This window comes from Crocuta crocuta, unplaced genomic scaffold, assembly GCF_008692635.1.
Source record: "Crocuta crocuta isolate KB4526 unplaced genomic scaffold, BGI_CrCroc_1.0 scaffold73, whole genome shotgun sequence".
NCBI lineage: Eukaryota > Metazoa > Chordata > Mammalia > Carnivora > Hyaenidae > Crocuta > Crocuta crocuta.
Window position 1 is genome coordinate 5,454,940 of NW_027529443.1, and position 17,434 is coordinate 5,472,373.

A 17,434-nucleotide genomic window follows, 5' to 3' on the forward strand; every position below is an offset into this window, starting at 1 on the left:
AGTGCTCANTATAGTTGAGAAAACAGACATTGAAAGTCCTATGATTGGCACACAGTCACATAAGTAGGACGCAAGAGAGCTTGGATAGGAGAGCCTTCTTCACTCTTCACTGCCTCCCTCTTTCACCTTCTGAGGTTGGCCGGTGTGGGTCCTTGCAAGCTATAAAAAAGATTTTGGATTCCAGCCATCATACTAAAAGACTGAGTAGGGATATGTCAAAAAGATACAGGAGGTAGCCTGAAATAACCAAATTTGAAATAATCTGAGCATCAAAATGAATAATGACAATGATGGATCATGACACAATGAATATTCAAAGAATCCACGAGTTCACAGGGATATTGTATTAAAGAGAGAGAAAGAGAGAGCTCAATATGTTAAACGTCCATCTTCTGCTCAGGTCATGATCACATGGTTCATGGGTTCAAGCCCTGCGTTGGGCTCTGTGCTGACAGCTTGGAGCCTGCTTCAGATTCTGTCTCCATCTCTCTCTGCTTTCTCTCAAAGATAAATAAACATTAAAAAAAAAAGTCTTTTAAAAAAAGGAGGGGGGTGCCTGGGTGGCTCAGTTGGTTAAGCGTCCGACTTCGGCTCAGGTCATGATCTCATGGTTCATGAGGTTGAGCCCCGCGTCGGGCTCTGTGCTGGCAGCTCAGAGCTGGAGCCTGCTTCAGATTCTTTGTCTCCCTTTTTCTCTGTCCCTTCCCTGCTCGTGCTCTATCTCTCTCTGTCTCTCAAAAGTGAATAAACATTTAAAAAGAGAGGAAAATCTTTTTACAAAAGAAGGCCTGCATATAGATGTAGAAAGAACGAGAGATTTAGGAAATCACCACTTTAAGTTTTTTTTTTAGTTTATTTATTTATTTTGTGAGAGAGAGAGTGAGCAGGGGAGGTAGAGAGAATCTCAAGCAGGCTCCATACTGTCAGCGTGAGCCCAGTGAGGGGCTCAAACCCATGAACAGTAAGATCATGACCTGAGCTGAAGTCAAGATTTGGACACTTAACTAGTTGAGCCACCCAGGTTCCCCAGGAAATCACCATTTTATAATCATCAGGCAAAGATGATCAATAGATGCTAATGTCACTTAGGTAAGTGTTCAACTTGGAAGTTGAATTGATATTTCCTGGAATATACCCATTTCGATTTTTGATACAAACATGTTTTAGATTTTTTAATGTAGTTGAATATAGGAATTTTGGGGGAATGCCTAGTATATGGGGTATCCTGTCTATAAAGTCTTTGAAAAAGTGTTCTTCCTGCAGAGCCTTTTCTTTGTAGCTCTTTTGGAACTTGACCTTGGTTAGAGTTATCATTTGAAGAGATTCTTGGCCATGACAGGTCATGGGACGAAGTGCGTTGGTAGCTCTAATAGTGCTCTGTGGGGTGCCTGGGTGGCTCAGTTGGTTAAGTGTCTGACTTCAGCTCAGGTCATGATCTCGTGGTCTGTGAGTTTGAGCCCCGTGTCGGGCTCTGTGCTGACAGCTCAGATACTGCAGCTTGCTTCCGATTCTGTGTCTCCTTCTCTCTTTGCTCCTCCCTGCCTTAAGTTCTGTCTCTCTCTGTCTCTGAAAAATGAATAGACCTTAAAAAATGTTTTAATAGTGCTCCAGACAAATAATACATAGAGCCCACATTTATCAAAATATTTACCAAAGTGATTGCGGCAACTTCCATAAACAACAAAAGCAAATTGACAAAATGTCATCACCCCTAAGATGAAATCTGAAAAGTTCCCAAAGAGTACCTTTCACTTGTTATTCTCCAAACTTTTGAGTCTTTGTTCATCATCAATTTTAATTTTTGATTCCCTCAAGATGAGTACAACCTGGTGAAAGTCACGGAACTGGTGGAGGCTGTGTATGGCCCATACAAACCTTACCAGCTGAAGTATGGTGACATGGAAGAGAAGAACGTCCTCATCCAGATCAGCGCTGTGCCTCTGGTAATGTCATAGTGCTGCCCGGTGACCATTGAGGAGTCATCTGGTTTGGTGAAGTGGGGGGTGGCATCAGGTCTGCAAAGAGTGGGAACGAGTGGGCAAAAACAGGCTCTAAGTACCCCATGGGCTCTTCAATCCAAGTGTAAAATGAGACCACAGATATGCTACCAGTTTTCTATTTAAAGTCTCAAGTGAAGGTCCAATAGAATGAGATACTTAAATCTTTTGGAGATAAGTTTATGATTTCCCCGATTTAACGAATTCTTATGATGGCAGTCTTTGGCTACGGAACTTGTGGAAATGGGCACAGGAACCATGTATTCACAGGCAGTGCCCCAGGGGCAGTTTCGCTTGTGCGGACCTCCAAGGGGAAGAGAAGGCATTCCCTTTGCAAATATTAAGGTTATGTAGCCTGAAGCGAGTTGACATTTAAGAGTAGATCTCACACGAGTTAAACTCTGCTGCCTCCTGCCATTTTTCTGTTTTCCAGGGACATGCCTAGAAAGTCTGTTCTGCCTCAGTTACGTTCTTGCCCCTGAAGGAAGCATTTTCCTTTTACTACATTCTTCTGGAGTGTTTGATATGGAGAATTTGAATTCTAGCTTTATTTTTTTTTATTTTATTTTATTTTTTAAATTTATGTTTTATTTATTTCTAGGAGAGAGAGAGACAGCGTGAGCAGGGGAGGGTCAGAGAGAGAGGGAGTCACAGACTGAAAGAGGCTCCAGGCTCTGAGCTGGCAGTCAGCACAGAGCGCGACGTGGGGCTCGAACCCATGAACCGCGAGATCATGACCTAAGCGAAAGTCGGACGCTTTACCGACTAAGCCACCCAGGCGCCCCGTCTAGCTTTAGAGCCAGGGGAGAGATGCCATCTTAATCACAGGAAAAGAGGAAAGAGATGAAAAATACAAGGATTTTGATCCTGCTTTTCTGCCAGGAGCTCACGTGTGTGATCTTACTGGCCACGTAGATGTCCTCCCCTAGGGTCAGGCTCCCTGAGGGCTGTTGCCGCTTGGGGCTGTGTTTCTGCTGCCTGACTTGAGTGGTTTTACCACGGGCGAAGAGCTTTGGAGTTCTCCCCCATCTTAATGTTGTCTATTCATTTGTCCTTGAGCCTGAGGCAGCTTTTGTTTGTCCGTGTTTGCTGACCAGGAGCATGGGGAGGTCATTGACTGCGTGCAGGAGCTGAGCCACTCCGTGAACAAGCTCTTTGCTCTGGCTTCTGCAGCCGTTGACAGATGCATCAGATTCACCAATGGCCTGGGGACCTGTGGCTTGCTGACAGCACTGAAATCCCTCTTTGCCAAGTAAGACTGGGGTGTGGGGACAGGGCTGGCCACTCTGGAGGGTGCCGTGTGCCCCAGTTAAAACTGCATGCATTCTCTGCTCCTGCTGTGAGCCCTGGAGAAGCACCTGAGCCCGAGGGGGCGTTCTTAAGGATGTCCATTACAGCGCTGTTCGTAATAGTGGAACATATGAAGCAACCTGAATGGCCATGAATTTGGCAATAGCTAAATAACATATGGTATATTTATACAAGAGAACTCTATTTGGTAGTTACAGTATTAGTAGGTCGACACATATCAACATTGATAGATTTCACTGAGTGAAAATAAAAGCAAGTTGCAGGATCCTGTGTAGAGTGTAATACAGTATATAAAAAGAACATACAAAAAGTAGGGTATACTTTCCATAGCAGGGTTCAGCAGACTTTTTCTGCACAGGGCCAGATGATAAGCATTTTAGGCTTTTGGGCCTTAACGGTCAGTAGAGACTTTGGTAGACAACACATAAATGAATGGGCATGGCTGTATTCCAGGAAAACTTCATTTACAGAATGGGCCAGAGTACCAATCCCTATTCTGAATTTTTTTTTTTAATACTTTAACATGCATTATGTATTCCTGTGGAATAGATGTTAACAAACTCTTAATACATGAGCCAAATCTGGCCTGTCCTTTGCTTTTGTAAATAAAGTTTTATTGCAACACAGCCATGTCCATTCCCTTACCTATGGTCTATGAAGGTAGAATTGAGTAGTTAGGACAGAGACTTTGGGACCCTCAAAACCTAAAATAATGGGAGCTTAATAGAAAAAAGTTTGCTGAGCCCTAATGTCTGGAAGGTTAGGCCACAAACTCAAAACACCCGTTATCTTTGGGGAGATAGGGAAGGACTAGGGTGGTGTTCATAGAGGATTTAGCTTTATTTGTTATTTTCTGATTTTTAAAAAAGCATATAGTCTCACGTTTCTCGTGTAACTAAAAATATAAAAATGAGAAAAATACATCATGCTAAGTGAAGGAAGTCAGTCACAACAGACCACATGCTGTATGATTCCAACTGAATGAAAGGTCCAAAGTCAATAGGGACAGAAAACGGATGGTTGCTGCTGGCCAAAGTGGGGTGGGCATTTGGAAGAGATGGGGGGATGACTACCAAAAGGTACAGGGCTTCTTTTTCAGGCGATGGAAATGTTCTAAAGTTGATTGGTGACGGTCACACAGCTCTGTGACTATCACTAAAAGCCATTGAATTGCATGGTGTGTCAATCTGTTGCAGTAGAGCTGTGGAGACAAAGAAGAGGAGACCAAGTCACGTTGAGTTAGGAAAAAGGACAAGTGAGCAAGCAGCAGAAGCTGGATTTTCTGACCCGTGCAGTTGAGGCGCGAGGGCCCTCAGGTCCGTTCCTGTCTCCCGCCTGGAGACAAATACATTCTTAGACTCTCCAAAGGCCTTCCTTTCGTAACTTGTTCTAGAATGAAGTCGCCCTCAGTCTCGAGGAAAAAGTTTTTTTAATTGAACTGAATGCTGTTTTGCCGTAGTAAGTTTAGGGACCCTTGGCATTCCAGAAATGCTGGGCACACCCCTGTGAGCTCTGAGGTCTGTGGAGCCAGAGCTGTCTGCAGTGGGCGGTCCCACCTCCGGAGGGCAGCTCCCAGCGGAGACATTAGGGCTGCCACGGACACTTGCCCTCCTCTCAGACAGAGGTGCAGCCGCGTGAGCCCAGATGCATTTTCTAAGAAGCATGAGCAGCAAGTATAATCAGAAAAAACTGACCACTTTCTGTCTCCACTACCAGCCAGGACTTTGTGGATGGAAAGAATTTTTTATTGAGATCTAAAAATCTTATTATAAAATAACAAAAATAATACTGTAGAATAATTTTTATAAACATAAAAAAGTATAAAACATCAGTCTTCCTTTCCGCTCTTAGTCCTTCTGCGCAGAAATATCCACTTTTGCACATTTTGCTTTTAATCATTTAAAAGAAGATTTGAGCTGACTGCTTGGCTCAGTCAGTTAAGCATCTGACTTTGGCTCAGGTCATGATCTCACGGTTGGTGAATTTGAGGCCTGGATCAGACTTGCTGCTGTCAGTGTAGAGCCTGTTTTGGATTCTCTGTCCCCCTCTCTCTCTGCCCCTCCTCTATTCTCATTCTCTCTCTCTCTCAAAAGTAAATAAAACATCAAAAAATGTATATAGATAAAAGATTTTTAGCTCTCCCCTCTGTACTTTAAAGAAAAAATTTTTATCAACCTTAACTATTATTATTTTTTAATTTTAGAGAAGGGGGTTGCCTGGGTGGCTCAGCCAGCTGAGTGTCTCTGACTTCGGCTCAGGTCATGATCTCACGGTTCATGAGTTTGAGTCCCCATTCGGGCTTGCTGCTGTCAGTGCTGAGCCTGCTTCGGATCCTCTGTCCACCCCGTCCCCCCACCTCTGCCCGACCCTGGCTCATGTTCTCTCACTCTCAAAAATAAATAAAACATTAAAAATACTTTTTAGAGAGGGAGAACAGGAGTGGAGAAGAGGAGCAGAGGAGGAGAGAGGGGGACTCTTAACCAGGCCCTGCACTCAGTGCAGAGCCCAATTCGGGGCCCAGCCCCACAACCGTGGGATCATGACCTGAGCTGAAATCAAGGGTTGGATGCTTAACTGACTGAACCACTCAGGCACCCCTCAACCTTAACTATTGTATCTTGAGAGACTGGGTTTATTTAAGGCAGTTCATCTCTCTTATCCCCTGCCCCTCTCAGCTCTTGTGAGTGATATTTTTACTTCTAGTTCTTCTGTTGGTTATTTTGATTACTTCATTAAAAAACACAGATCTATATTAAAAATTCAAACTGTACAAAGGGTATGTGGTGAAACTAGGTCACCTCTAGAAGGGAAGATTTTGAAGCTACCCCAACAGCTGCCGTTTTAAAATTAGGGCAATCAGTGTGAAGCTAACCGGAGAAGGGTTGGGAGGGGACATCGTTCAGTTGTGGGGAGGGCGTTAAGGATGGCAGGATGGGGAACGTGGGGGAGGTTGCAGAGGGCTGGACTAACTTGAACTAGGGTGAAGCCATAGGGTATAAACGACTGAGAAGGGGTCTCAGAATCAGGGGCTTCCCAGCTACAACAGGAGTGTGGGCTCTGGGGCCGGAGCCACTTGGGCCCAGCCCTGGTTCTGATGCTTACTGTTGGGACCTCTTGGAGCCTCTGTGTCTTTTCTCTGAGTAAACTGAGGCAGCCATCTTTATGGCAGTTGTGGCTTTCGAGTAAAAGCTTGTAATTAGAGCCCCTAACACAGCGACTCTTACGTGGTAGGGATGCCCAGAAACATTTATTGTGAGAGAGAATTGGGAGGTTTGGGGACAAATGTGATTGAACTGTGATGTGATGCACACTGTGGCTGAATGGAAACCACTTCCCCCAGCGCTCTGCTTCCTGCTCGACCTCCTGGAACACCGTCCTGAGCTCCTGCAGAGCAAGGGCCTCACTGCATGGCATACTCCTCTAAGAGCTTTCCGTCGTGGCTGCAGGGCAGTGGCACAGTCGGTTAACCTCCTGCGGCTGAAGCACAGTTGTGTTCTTCAACATCTCCCCGTCCATTGGTTCTTGAGGCCCGTCTTCCTCCCCCAAGGACTGACAGAAAGCTGTCACTTCTCTTAGTACAAAGGGGAGGTGACATGGATGGAATTTTGGTTTCGTGGCTCTTGCCTCTAAGGCCTCGGGCCCGTGTCTAGGGGCTGCGGTGCCACTAGTAGTCAGGTAGTCGGCGGAGAGGCCTGAAGCAGTTTCCGCTGCCTGTCGCCTTTCTTTCCCCCACACCAGCTTGCTCTTCAGGCCTGTGCCCTGGGTGTCACATCCCACTTTCCTCACGTAGAGCTAATGGTTTGGGGAGATCAGCCTCCTTGTGAGGCACACAGCTGGCCTAGGTTTTCAGGGAGCCTCGTGGTTTCCAGAGAACAAGACCCACCCCCCGCTGTGTTCTGATACTCGAGGACCTGCATTTGTTTGTTCGTGTTCCACGAGGTGTACGTCCTTAAAGGTACCACCACCCCACATCAGCTTTCATTCCATGCTTTCCAGGGAGCTTTCGTGTATATTACTTCATTTATCTTATTTTATCATCATGGCAACCCTGTGAGGCAATATAGCTGAGACATTGTTAAGGATGAGGAAGTTGAGGCCCAAAGACACCCAGACGCTTTCCCAAGGTCATAGTGCAAGTCTGGCATTCATTCAGGAAATGGTCCCAGGTGTCTGTTTTATGGCCAGCCCTGTGCTAATTCTGGGGGTATGGTTATGAGCCACAAAGGGGTAGTCCCTGTTCTCCGGGAGCCTCTGGCCTAGCAACAGCACGTGCACTGAACATCTACATGAAAGAAGCTGTCTGGTTAAACCTGTGCCGGGTGCTGTGAGGGAAACAGGTGGTGCACAGTGGGAGCAAACAGCAGGCTGACGGGGGAGGGCCTTCAGCTTTGAATCCAGTTTCATGCCTCTGCGCCATTAAAGGTGGGCTCTTGCTTGCAGGGAGCTCAGCTACTTAATCTAAATTTGGGGGGGAAGAAAGCCATGGAAGAACCGTGGACATAGGCGAGCTGTTTTACAGTGTCCTCAGTGACGGCCGGGTACCACCATGGGATCGTGATGTTTCAGGACAATCTTTGGGCCAGAGAGTGATTTACTAGCCCCAACTCTCACCTGGCTGGTCACCAGTCTTTGTCTCAGTGGCTCTCCCCTTCTTCCTCACCTTGAGTGTCTCCCGTAACGCTGTTCTTCCGGGGGAGAAAGATGGTCCTGCCACACAGAGAAGGCCCTTCTGTGGTCAGAGTTAATACGCAGTGTGCCCCCTCGGCAGGAGCCTCTGCAAAACAGTCTCGAGATCCTTGGCCGTTCGTGCAAAGCCATATAATTCCAGGTATCTTTAGATCTGAGGAGTTGACGCTGACATCCCCATCTGTTGTGTTTTCTTTCCCCACAGGTATGTGTCCGATTTCACCAGTACTCTCCAGTCGATACGAAAGAAGTACAAGCTGGATGATATTCCTCCCAACTCGCTTTTTCAAGAAGATTGGACAGCTTTTCAGAACTCCATTAGGTAAAGTGAGGGCTATGATTTTAGTTTTTTTATTTAAGAGAGAGATAGTGTGTGAATGGGGGAGAGGAGGAGAGGGAGAAGGAGAGAATCTTTCAAGTTTTTTATTTATTTGTTTTGAGAGAATGTGAATGAGCAGGAGAGGGGCAGAGAGAGAGGGAGAGAGAGAGAATCCCAAGCAGGCCCTGTGCTGCCAGTGCAGAGCCCAAAGTAGGGCTTGAGCCCATGAACTGTGAGAACCTGAGCCCAAATCGAGAGTTGGACACATCACGTGCCTGGGTGGCTCAGTTGGTTAAGCAGTCGACTTTGGCTCAGGTCATGACCTTACGGCTTATGAGTTCAAGCCCCACATCGGGCTCTGTGCTGACAGCTCATAGCCTGGAGCCTGCTTCCCATTCTGTGTCTCCCTGTCTCTCTGCCCCTTCCCCACTCACACTCTGTCTCTGTCTTTCTCAAAAATAAATAAATGTTAAAAAAAAAAAAAAANCTTAAGCAGGGGCTCGATCCCACAACCCTGGGATCATGACTCCCACCTAAATCAAGTCAGATGCTCAACTGACTGAGCCACCCAGGCGTGCTGAGGGCTGTAATTTAATCACGTGCCCCGTGTAGCAAGCATAAACGTGCATCATATAATACATAAAAATGGTGAATGTGTTTGTAAGGGGCTCATTACTTTTTTCTCTTTCACTGCTTTTTTCTAAGCAAAACATCTAGACTCTAAAAACAAGCCAATTAAAACTAACAATAGCAACAGCAGCACCAGAAGGGCCTCTCTCACTCCTAATGCATAAATAGTCTTCATGAGCGACTTATCTCCTTTGGTGACTCATATTTTTTATATTTGATTTGAGGTTGTTTTTTTCCCTCAGCCTATACTTTTTCAGGCCTAAGGTAACTTAGAGCTTGTATATTAGAAAATACATAGCTGATTGGATACTGTTTTTATTATCTTTAGTTATTTTTAATTTTTTTTTAGGATTTTATTTATTATTTNGCCACCCAGGCGCCCCAAGATTTTATTTTTTAAAGTAATGTCTGCACCCACATGGAGTCCTCAAACCCACAACCCAGAGAGCAAGAGTCACACACTCTACTGACTGAGCCAGCCAGGTGCCTGGATCCTGTTTTTAGATCTAAGCAGCATACTACTAAGTGGTAAGGCAGCATTGTCTGGCCTGAAAAGAACCATATAAGAATTCCATGACAGGCATTGAGGTGACCTCCCAAGTGGATGTTGAGGGCCAGATTCTGGGGTAGCCCCTGTGACCTGTGAACCAATAGGTAGACCCCTGTTGCCCCAAGCCCTGAGGCCTGGTGGGGATGTGATCAGCAGTGGCCTAAGAAGATTTGACCCTTGAATGTTCTAACCAGAGGGTGCAGACTGTTGGCCTGTTGCCAGATCTGACTTATGGATATTGTTTGTTTGATCACATCATTTAAAAAATTTTGGGTTAGTTGTCAGCATTTAAAAACCAGTTTTAACATAATGGAGATTTCTGATTTTTTTTTTAATGTTTATTTTTGAGAGAGAGAGGGACAGAGAGAGACAGAATCCAAAGCAGGCTCCAGGCTCTGAGCTGTCAGCACAGAGCCCAACATAGTGATCGAACCCACAAGTCTAGAGACCATGACCTGAGTCGATGTCAGATGCTTAACTGACTGAGCCGCTCAGGTGCCCCAGTTGAGATTTCTAACATCACCTAAAAACTGGACACTCTAGAAGCACTGGGTTCACTCCCTGGAGCTGGCAGCTGAAGCCCCAGGAGCCTGGCCAAATGTTCTCTTATGTCCTGTTCTTCCACTGCTGTGCATGGTAGTAGGTCTGTTATTAGGCCGAGGTAAAAAAGCAATCCAGAATTTCTTTTCCGTAAAACCACTCATCATGGATGTACATTCCGAAAAGGAGGCTGCTGGTTACCCACTTGCCTGATGCCCGGCCTAGGGAGTGTGCTCAAGGTGCCCCTGACACTTGCAGTTCTCAGTGTGGTGGCCCACATGTCGAGCACATCCAGACCCTCTGAAAGCGGTCTTTAATCTGGGCAGATCCGGGGCCTCCCAGGGATAATCTTTTCATGGGCTCTGATCTGGACTTTTATTTTAGGGGGATGAAATTTGATGTTCTAGATGCTAACTGTATCCCCTATCATCTTTGGTGGTTTGGTGTAACAGAAAATACTAGGTACAAGGTTATTCTGTTGCACCTGAGGCAAGTGAAAGGTGGAATATTTCACTTTCTCATAAACCTTTCTTATGATGGAATGCCTAGATACCCTGGTGATGATAGGCACTTTTAGAGAAAGTTAAAAATTAACTAGAGCTGAGATGTTTTTAATCCTTGGATTTGTCCTGACATTATAGTTTGGTGTTGAAGGACTCAGCCCCTGGAGTTTGAGGCCCAGCATAAAATTACTTGAAATTAAAGGATTATTAAATACAGGTATGATGGTCATTCAGGCGTATCTCTGAGAAGCCAAATGGATTAATCTTCATCTGCCTTTCATGTGATCAGAGAGATAACTTCTAGTATCAAAGTAGTTTTCTTTGCCTTGTAAATAGCAGACATCTAATAAATACTAAGTAATAAATTTTGGTTTTTAAATTTAAATATAATCTTTTAATCCCCTTTATCTATTTCACCTGTCCCTCTACCTATCTCCCCTGGCAATCACCAGTTTGTTCTCTGTATTTAAGACTCTGTTTATTTGTCTCTTTTTTTCTTTTTTTTTTTTTTTAATTCCACATATGAGTGAAATCATGTGGTACCTTTCTAACTGACTTATCTCACTTAGCATAATACCCACTAGATCCATCCATGTCATTGCAGATGGCAAGATTTTTCATTCTTTTTTATGGCTAATAGTCCATTGTGTATGTATATGCATATATGTATATGCATATGTAAATGTATATATATACCAAATACACTTTATTCATTTATGGATGGACATTTGGATTGCTTCCATGTCTTGGGTATTGTAAATAATGTTGCAGTAAACATGGGGGTGAGTATATCTTTTGAATTAGTATTTTTGTCTCTGGATAAATAGCTAGTAGTGAAATTACTGGAGCATATAGTAATTCCATGTTTAATTTTTTGAGGAAGCTCCATATTGTTTTGTACATTGGCTTCACCAGTTGCATTCCCACCAATAGTACAGGAGGGTTCCTTTTTCTCCACATCCTTGGCAATACTTATATATTTTTTAAATTTATTTTTTTAACATTTACTTACCTTTGAGAGACAGACACAGCATGAACAGGGGAGGGGCAGAGAGAGAGAAAGGGAGACACAGAATGCGAAGCAGGCTCCAGGCTCTGAGCTGTCAGCACAGAGCCCGATGCAGGACTCAAACCCACGAGCTGTGAGATCATGACCTGAGCCAAAGTCAGCCGCTTAACCGACTGAGCCCCACAGGCGACCCTTATTCTTATATTTTTGATTGTAGCCATTCTGACAAGTGTGAGGTGATATTTCATTGTGGTTTTGATTTGCATTTCCCTGATGATGAGTGATGGTGAGCATCTTCTCATGTGTCTGTTGACCATTTGTCTGTCTTCTGTCTTCTTTGGAAAAAATGTCTATTCAGTTCTCTGCTCATTTTTTAATTGAATTATTTGGGTTTTTGGTGTTGAGTTGTATATGTTCTTTATATACTTTGGATATTAACCCCTTTTTGGATATATCCTTTGCAAGTATCTTCTCCCATTTAGTAGTTTGCCTTTTTGTTTTGTTGATGGTTTCCTTCACAAAAATAAAAACTTTGTATTTTGGTGGTGTGGTCCCAATAGTTTAATTTCACTTTGGTTTCTCTTGCCTGAGGAGACATGTTTAGAAAACTGTTTTCATGGCCAGTGTCAAACAAATTACTGCCTGTATTTTCTCCCAGAAGTTTTATGATTTCAGGTCTCATATTTAAGCTTTCATTTTGAGTTTATGTTTTGTGTGGTGTAAGAAAGTGGTCCAACTGATGGTCCAGTTTTCCCAACACCATTTGTTGAAGAGGTTTATTTATTTTTTCTCCTTTGTCTATTCTTGCCTCCTTTGTTGCAGATTAATTAACCCTATATGAGTGGGTTTATTTCTGAGCTTTCTGTTCTGTTCCATTGAACTTTGTGTCTGTTTTTGTGCCGGCACCATACTGTTTTGATTACCACAGCTTTGTAGTATATCTTGAAATCTGGTATTGTGATGCCTCCAGCTTTGTTCATATTTCTCAAGGTTGCTTTGGCTATTTGGGTCTTTTGTGGTTCCATACAGATTTTAAGATTATTTGTTGCAGTTCTATGAAAAATGCTGGTGGTATTTTGATAGGGATTTCATCAAATCTATAGATTGCTTCAGGTGGTGCAGACATTTTAACATAACAATGTTGGTTCTTCCAGTCCATGAGCATGGAACATCTTTCCGTTTGTATCACCTTCAATTTCTTTCATCAGTGTTTTACAGTTTTCAAAGTACAGGTCTTTAATCTCTTTGGTCAAGTTTATTCCTAAGTGTTTTATTATTTTTGGTAATTATTTTTGGTTGTAAATAAATTTATTTTCTTAATTTTTCTTTCTGCTTCTTCATTATCAGTGTAAAAAATGTAACAAATTTCTGTACATTGATTTTGTATCCTTTGACTTTACTGAATTCATTCATCAGTTCTAGCAGTTTTTTGGTGGACTCTTTAGGGTTTTCTCTATATTGTATCATCTGCAAATAGTGGAAGTTTTACTTCTTCCTTACCAATTTGGATGCCTTCTGTTTCTTTTTGTTGCCTAATTGCTGAGGCCAGGACTTAAGTAGTATGTTGAATAACAGTGGTGAGAGCGGACATTCTTGTCTTCTTCCTGACCTTAGTTAAGGGAAAAGCTCCCCTCCATTTTTCACCATTGAGGATATTAGTTGTGGGTTTTCATAGATGGCCTTCATTATGTAGAGGTTATATTCCCTCTAAACCTGCTTTGTTGAGAGTTTTTATCATGAATGGATGTTATACTTTGTCAGATGATTTTTCTGCATCTTATGATCACATGACTTTTTTAAATGTTTATTTTGAGAGGCAGAGAGTATGAGCAGGGGCAGGGCAAAGACAGAGGGAGAGAGAATCCCAAGCAGGTTCCCTACTGTGAGCATAGAGCCTGATGTGGGGCTCCATCTCATGAACTGCAAGATTAAGACCTGAACCAAAATCAAGAGTCAGATGCTTAACTGACTGAGCCATTCAGGCGCTCCTGATTGTGTGATTTTTATCCTTTCTCTTGTTGATGCGATGTATCACACTGACTGATTTGCAAATATTGAATCACTGCTGCATCCTGGGAATAAATCCCATTCGATTGTTGTGACTGATTTGTTAAATGTATTGTTGATTTTTAAATTTTATTTTATCTTTTAAAGTTTTTAAAAATTTATTTAAGTAAGTAATCTCGACACCTCATATGGGGCTCGAACTCATGGTCCCGAGATCAAGAGTTACATGCTTTTACCACTGAGCCAGCCAGGTGCCCCCTCGTTTTTAAATTTTAGATATGAAGTGTTTCCAACCCGCTTTCTTAAGGACAAAGTCCCAGAGCTCCTCAGTATTTTGGAAATGTAAGATCATTTGAGAACTGTAGACAGAAGTATGATTCAAAGCAGAGAGGCCTATGACTTGAGGGCATTAGAAGCACACTTTTACCTTCTCCATGAATTACTAATTAGTGAAACACGTCAGGTAGACTGTCAAATGGTTAACCACTTTCCAGAACCCAGCACCACCAAAGGAGTGGATAGTTAGAATTTTTATGAATGAGACAATGTTTGTCCTATGTCAACATTCCAGATACTTGAACTTGAAGTGCTTTCTGTTTTGTTTAGGATAATAGCCACCTGTGGCGAGCTCCTGCGGCAATGTGGGGACTTCGAGCAGCAGCTAGCAAACAGGTAGGCGAGGGCTGTGGGCGAGTCCCCAGGTTCTTGGCTTGGGAAGAACCGGATAGAACTCACAGCACAGCACTCACAACATATGGTCAAATCTGGAAGCCACACAGCTTGAGGACTGTCTGTACCTAGATATAAGGTGTCATTATTGTCATCATTAAACATTTACTGAGCACCTAAAAAGGGCAAGGCTCTGAGCTGTCTGTCAATGGTCACAAAGTTTTGGTTAGATGTAGAAGTTTCAGCCCAAATGAGGAGACAGTACATGTTGTCTCCAAATTATAATTGGGCTGGGTTCCCACTGCTTGTTTATAAGTTAATTATTGGGACTCACAATAAATTTCTCCATAGAAACAGCATTATAGGTGGCAGTGAAGTCACCTGGGGCAGCCCGTAGAATCAGGATTAATCCAGCCAGCCTTCCGGGTTCTGCAGCAGAATTCTGTGCTGCTGAGGGTGGTGAGGGTGGTGTGGGCCGCCGGAGGGTTTCTGGGATCAGCCCTCGCAAACGTGTCTCTCCCCTCGCCCCAACCCCTTTCTCTATTCTGATACCTGCCAGGGTTTTCCATTGCCCTGCAGTGGCCTCGTTCAGATGAGTTTTCCCCTCAGAGGGCTCCAGCCTCCCAAATTTCCTTCCTTCTTTCTTCTAGCTAAATCTCCCATTTAGCTAAATCAGCCACTGGGACAGCTGATTTCTGTGCTCTCCAGGAGCTAGGGGAAGAAGTCTGTTTCGTACAGTTGTGTGAGGCCCCAGCAGCAGCCCCATCACCTCTTTCTGGGGTAATTCCGTATTGTCCTAAAGCAGTCTGGGTGGGAGGGAATCTCTGGCCGTGGTCCACTGTGAAATGAAAGCTGGTGGGGGAGGGGAGCGGTTGGTGTGGGGTGTACACAACAACACACCCACCCTGTGGGAAGTAGAATGAATTTCTGAAGAACAGGGTCAGTACTCTGTCAGCTGTTTGTTTTGTTTTGTTTTGTAGCCACTTCCTGTCTTCTTTCATTTCTGAGCCTACCCACGGTCTCCCACAGTCCTTTTCATTCTGGGCAGGTGTCCTGTGGCTGGCTAGGAGGGGCAATTGTTTGTAACTCCCAAATGGCCCAGCACAGAAATGATGTGAGTTCCTGGAATGGATAAACCCCGGGCACCCCAGGCATGTAGTGGACTGTGTGTAGATAATGTAAATGCAGTAACCATTAACCCTCTGCGCACACTCGTGCCAATGTGCACGCATGCACACACAATGGGGAAGCCTGTGGTGGAGGGCGAGTGGGTCTGGGTTTCCAGAGGGCTCCTAGGAAGAGCTGAATATGTAACATTTATGTATTTAGAAGAAAGGCATGTAGCTTATTATTTTATTAATTTCAGTAGTGAGTATTGCGAAAATTAAAACAGTTCACAAGTATGCAAAATAAAAATGAAAACTCTATTCACACTAAAAATCCTCTCTAGAAGAAACATTATTAACATTTCCCCCTGCCTATAATATTTACTGAGCTCTGACATTGGGGACTTTACATGAAGTAAGTCATTAATCCTCTCAGTGGGCCAAAGAGGTAGGTACTGTTCTTATCCCCGTTTTTACAGACGAAGAGACATTGAGGCATGAGTCTGGCACAGGTAATAACTTAAGTAAAAATGAATTATCTGTGGAAATAGTTTTGTCTGAGGTCATGGAACCATGGGGCCGTGATTTGAACCTGGATGTCAGCTGAGCTGTCCGGAGTGTGTCACCTTCACACGGTCTTTCTCACAAATTAGCGTTTCTCCTTGAACTTGGGCTTTTCTGCATCTGTATAGCAGACATCTTTCCATATCAGGATACATAGGTTTTCCTTAATCTTTTAATGAAAGAGAATATTACATTCTAGAAGGAAAAGAAGAATCTGGTTAGGAAACTGAATGGGGACATGGTAGATAAAGGATGAGCCTCTCTCTCGACCTGCATTTTGCAGCACAGAGAAGCCGAAAGGCTGGACTGAGCTTTGGCAGTGAGATGATAACAGACTGGGCAGATCCAAGGGAGCCTCTCTGAGAGGCGATGTCATTCTAAAAGCACTGAGCCTGGGAAGGGAAAATAGCGACAGTCGCCATCTGTGTTCCCATCAGGGAGGCCACTCGCGTGGCAGCTGCCTATAAAGCTTATCTTATCTGCCTGTCAGTCTCACCTGGGGAGCCCAGCCTCCACTGGCCCAAGGACCACTCCTCCCCGCCACGCACTGGGTGGCAGAGGCAGTAGCTCGGAACACTCCAGATGACTTCAGCGACAAGAGTGGCATTGGCGTTTGGGCTCTTAAGATCCCCTCCTTGCAGAAAGGGATCATTTTGTGATTTATGGACTGAGTGCCACTGGAAGGCTGTCTCTTGCGCTGGGCAAGTTGGGTGAGATAACGGAGATTGCTACGCCCCCTCTGCATGTTGACGGCAACCCCCCACTTAATCTTTGGCACAGGGGTGTTTTCACTGGGATGAGGTCTTAGTTCAGTGGGAAGTCCTGTTTGGGGGATCCGATGTAAATGTACAGGTTTCCATGGCTTGTGAAGAAGTGGGTAACAGCTTTTCATGAAAGGAAATGAGTTGAGGAAGCAGATGAAGTAAACGTTCATCTCTCCCTCCTTTGTGCATATTGACTGCATTCCCCTGGCACGTCGGTGGAGGCTGGACTCCCCCATTAATCTCTGAGCTCCTTGAGGGTGAGGCCTGTTTAATGATCTGACATTCCCAAGACCGACTTATAGCCCATTCCAATGATGAGAAGACATTTCTTCATGAGTGAAGAAATCAAGTGTTCATTTCAGTAACGTTTAGTTCATAGCACTAGCAAACACATGTCCTAGGAAGTCAGAGTCTGATGATTAAATGATTTAATGGTGTCTAGATGAAGAGGAGGCTGGGGAGGAAAAGATAGCATTCATTCCTTGGGGTTGGAGCTGTATTTATTCCGACTTTTTTTTTTTTTTTTTAAAGATTTGATTCTTACTGTAGAGCTCACTATGGTGACATTTTAAACTGCGATCTTTAATACTTAAACATTCCTGACATATCTGGTTTTCTTCGGTTCCCCCCAGCCGACAGTGGAGACACGTATGGCTGTGACCCTGCCAAGGGGAGCTGATTCCCCAGAGGGCAGCTCTCGACTTCCTGCTTGCCAAACACAGCATCCCTGCCATGGGCCAGGCCCCGTGCTCGGTGCTAGGAATTCAGGGCGGAAAACC

At 44.2% G+C, this 17,434-nt stretch overlaps 1 protein-coding gene across 2 annotated transcripts in view; it reads left to right on the forward strand.

The window, feature by feature from the left end:
• Positions 1 to 17,434, forward strand: part of COG7 (component of oligomeric golgi complex 7) — an 86,214-nt gene that overhangs the window by 39,834 nt on the left and 28,946 nt on the right. For both annotated transcript variants that reach the window (XR_013334230.1, XM_077760499.1), the window contains exons 8-11: positions 1,816 to 1,943; positions 3,095 to 3,249; positions 8,200 to 8,316; positions 14,159 to 14,224. Coding sequence is in view for 1 of the 2 variants with exons in the window: in XM_077760499.1 (XP_077616625.1) it covers positions 1,816 to 1,943; positions 3,095 to 3,249; positions 8,200 to 8,316; positions 14,159 to 14,224 (466 nt within the window). In the remaining variant the exon portion in view is untranslated. The remainder of the gene's footprint in view (positions 1 to 1,815; positions 1,944 to 3,094; positions 3,250 to 8,199; positions 8,317 to 14,158; positions 14,225 to 17,434) is intronic.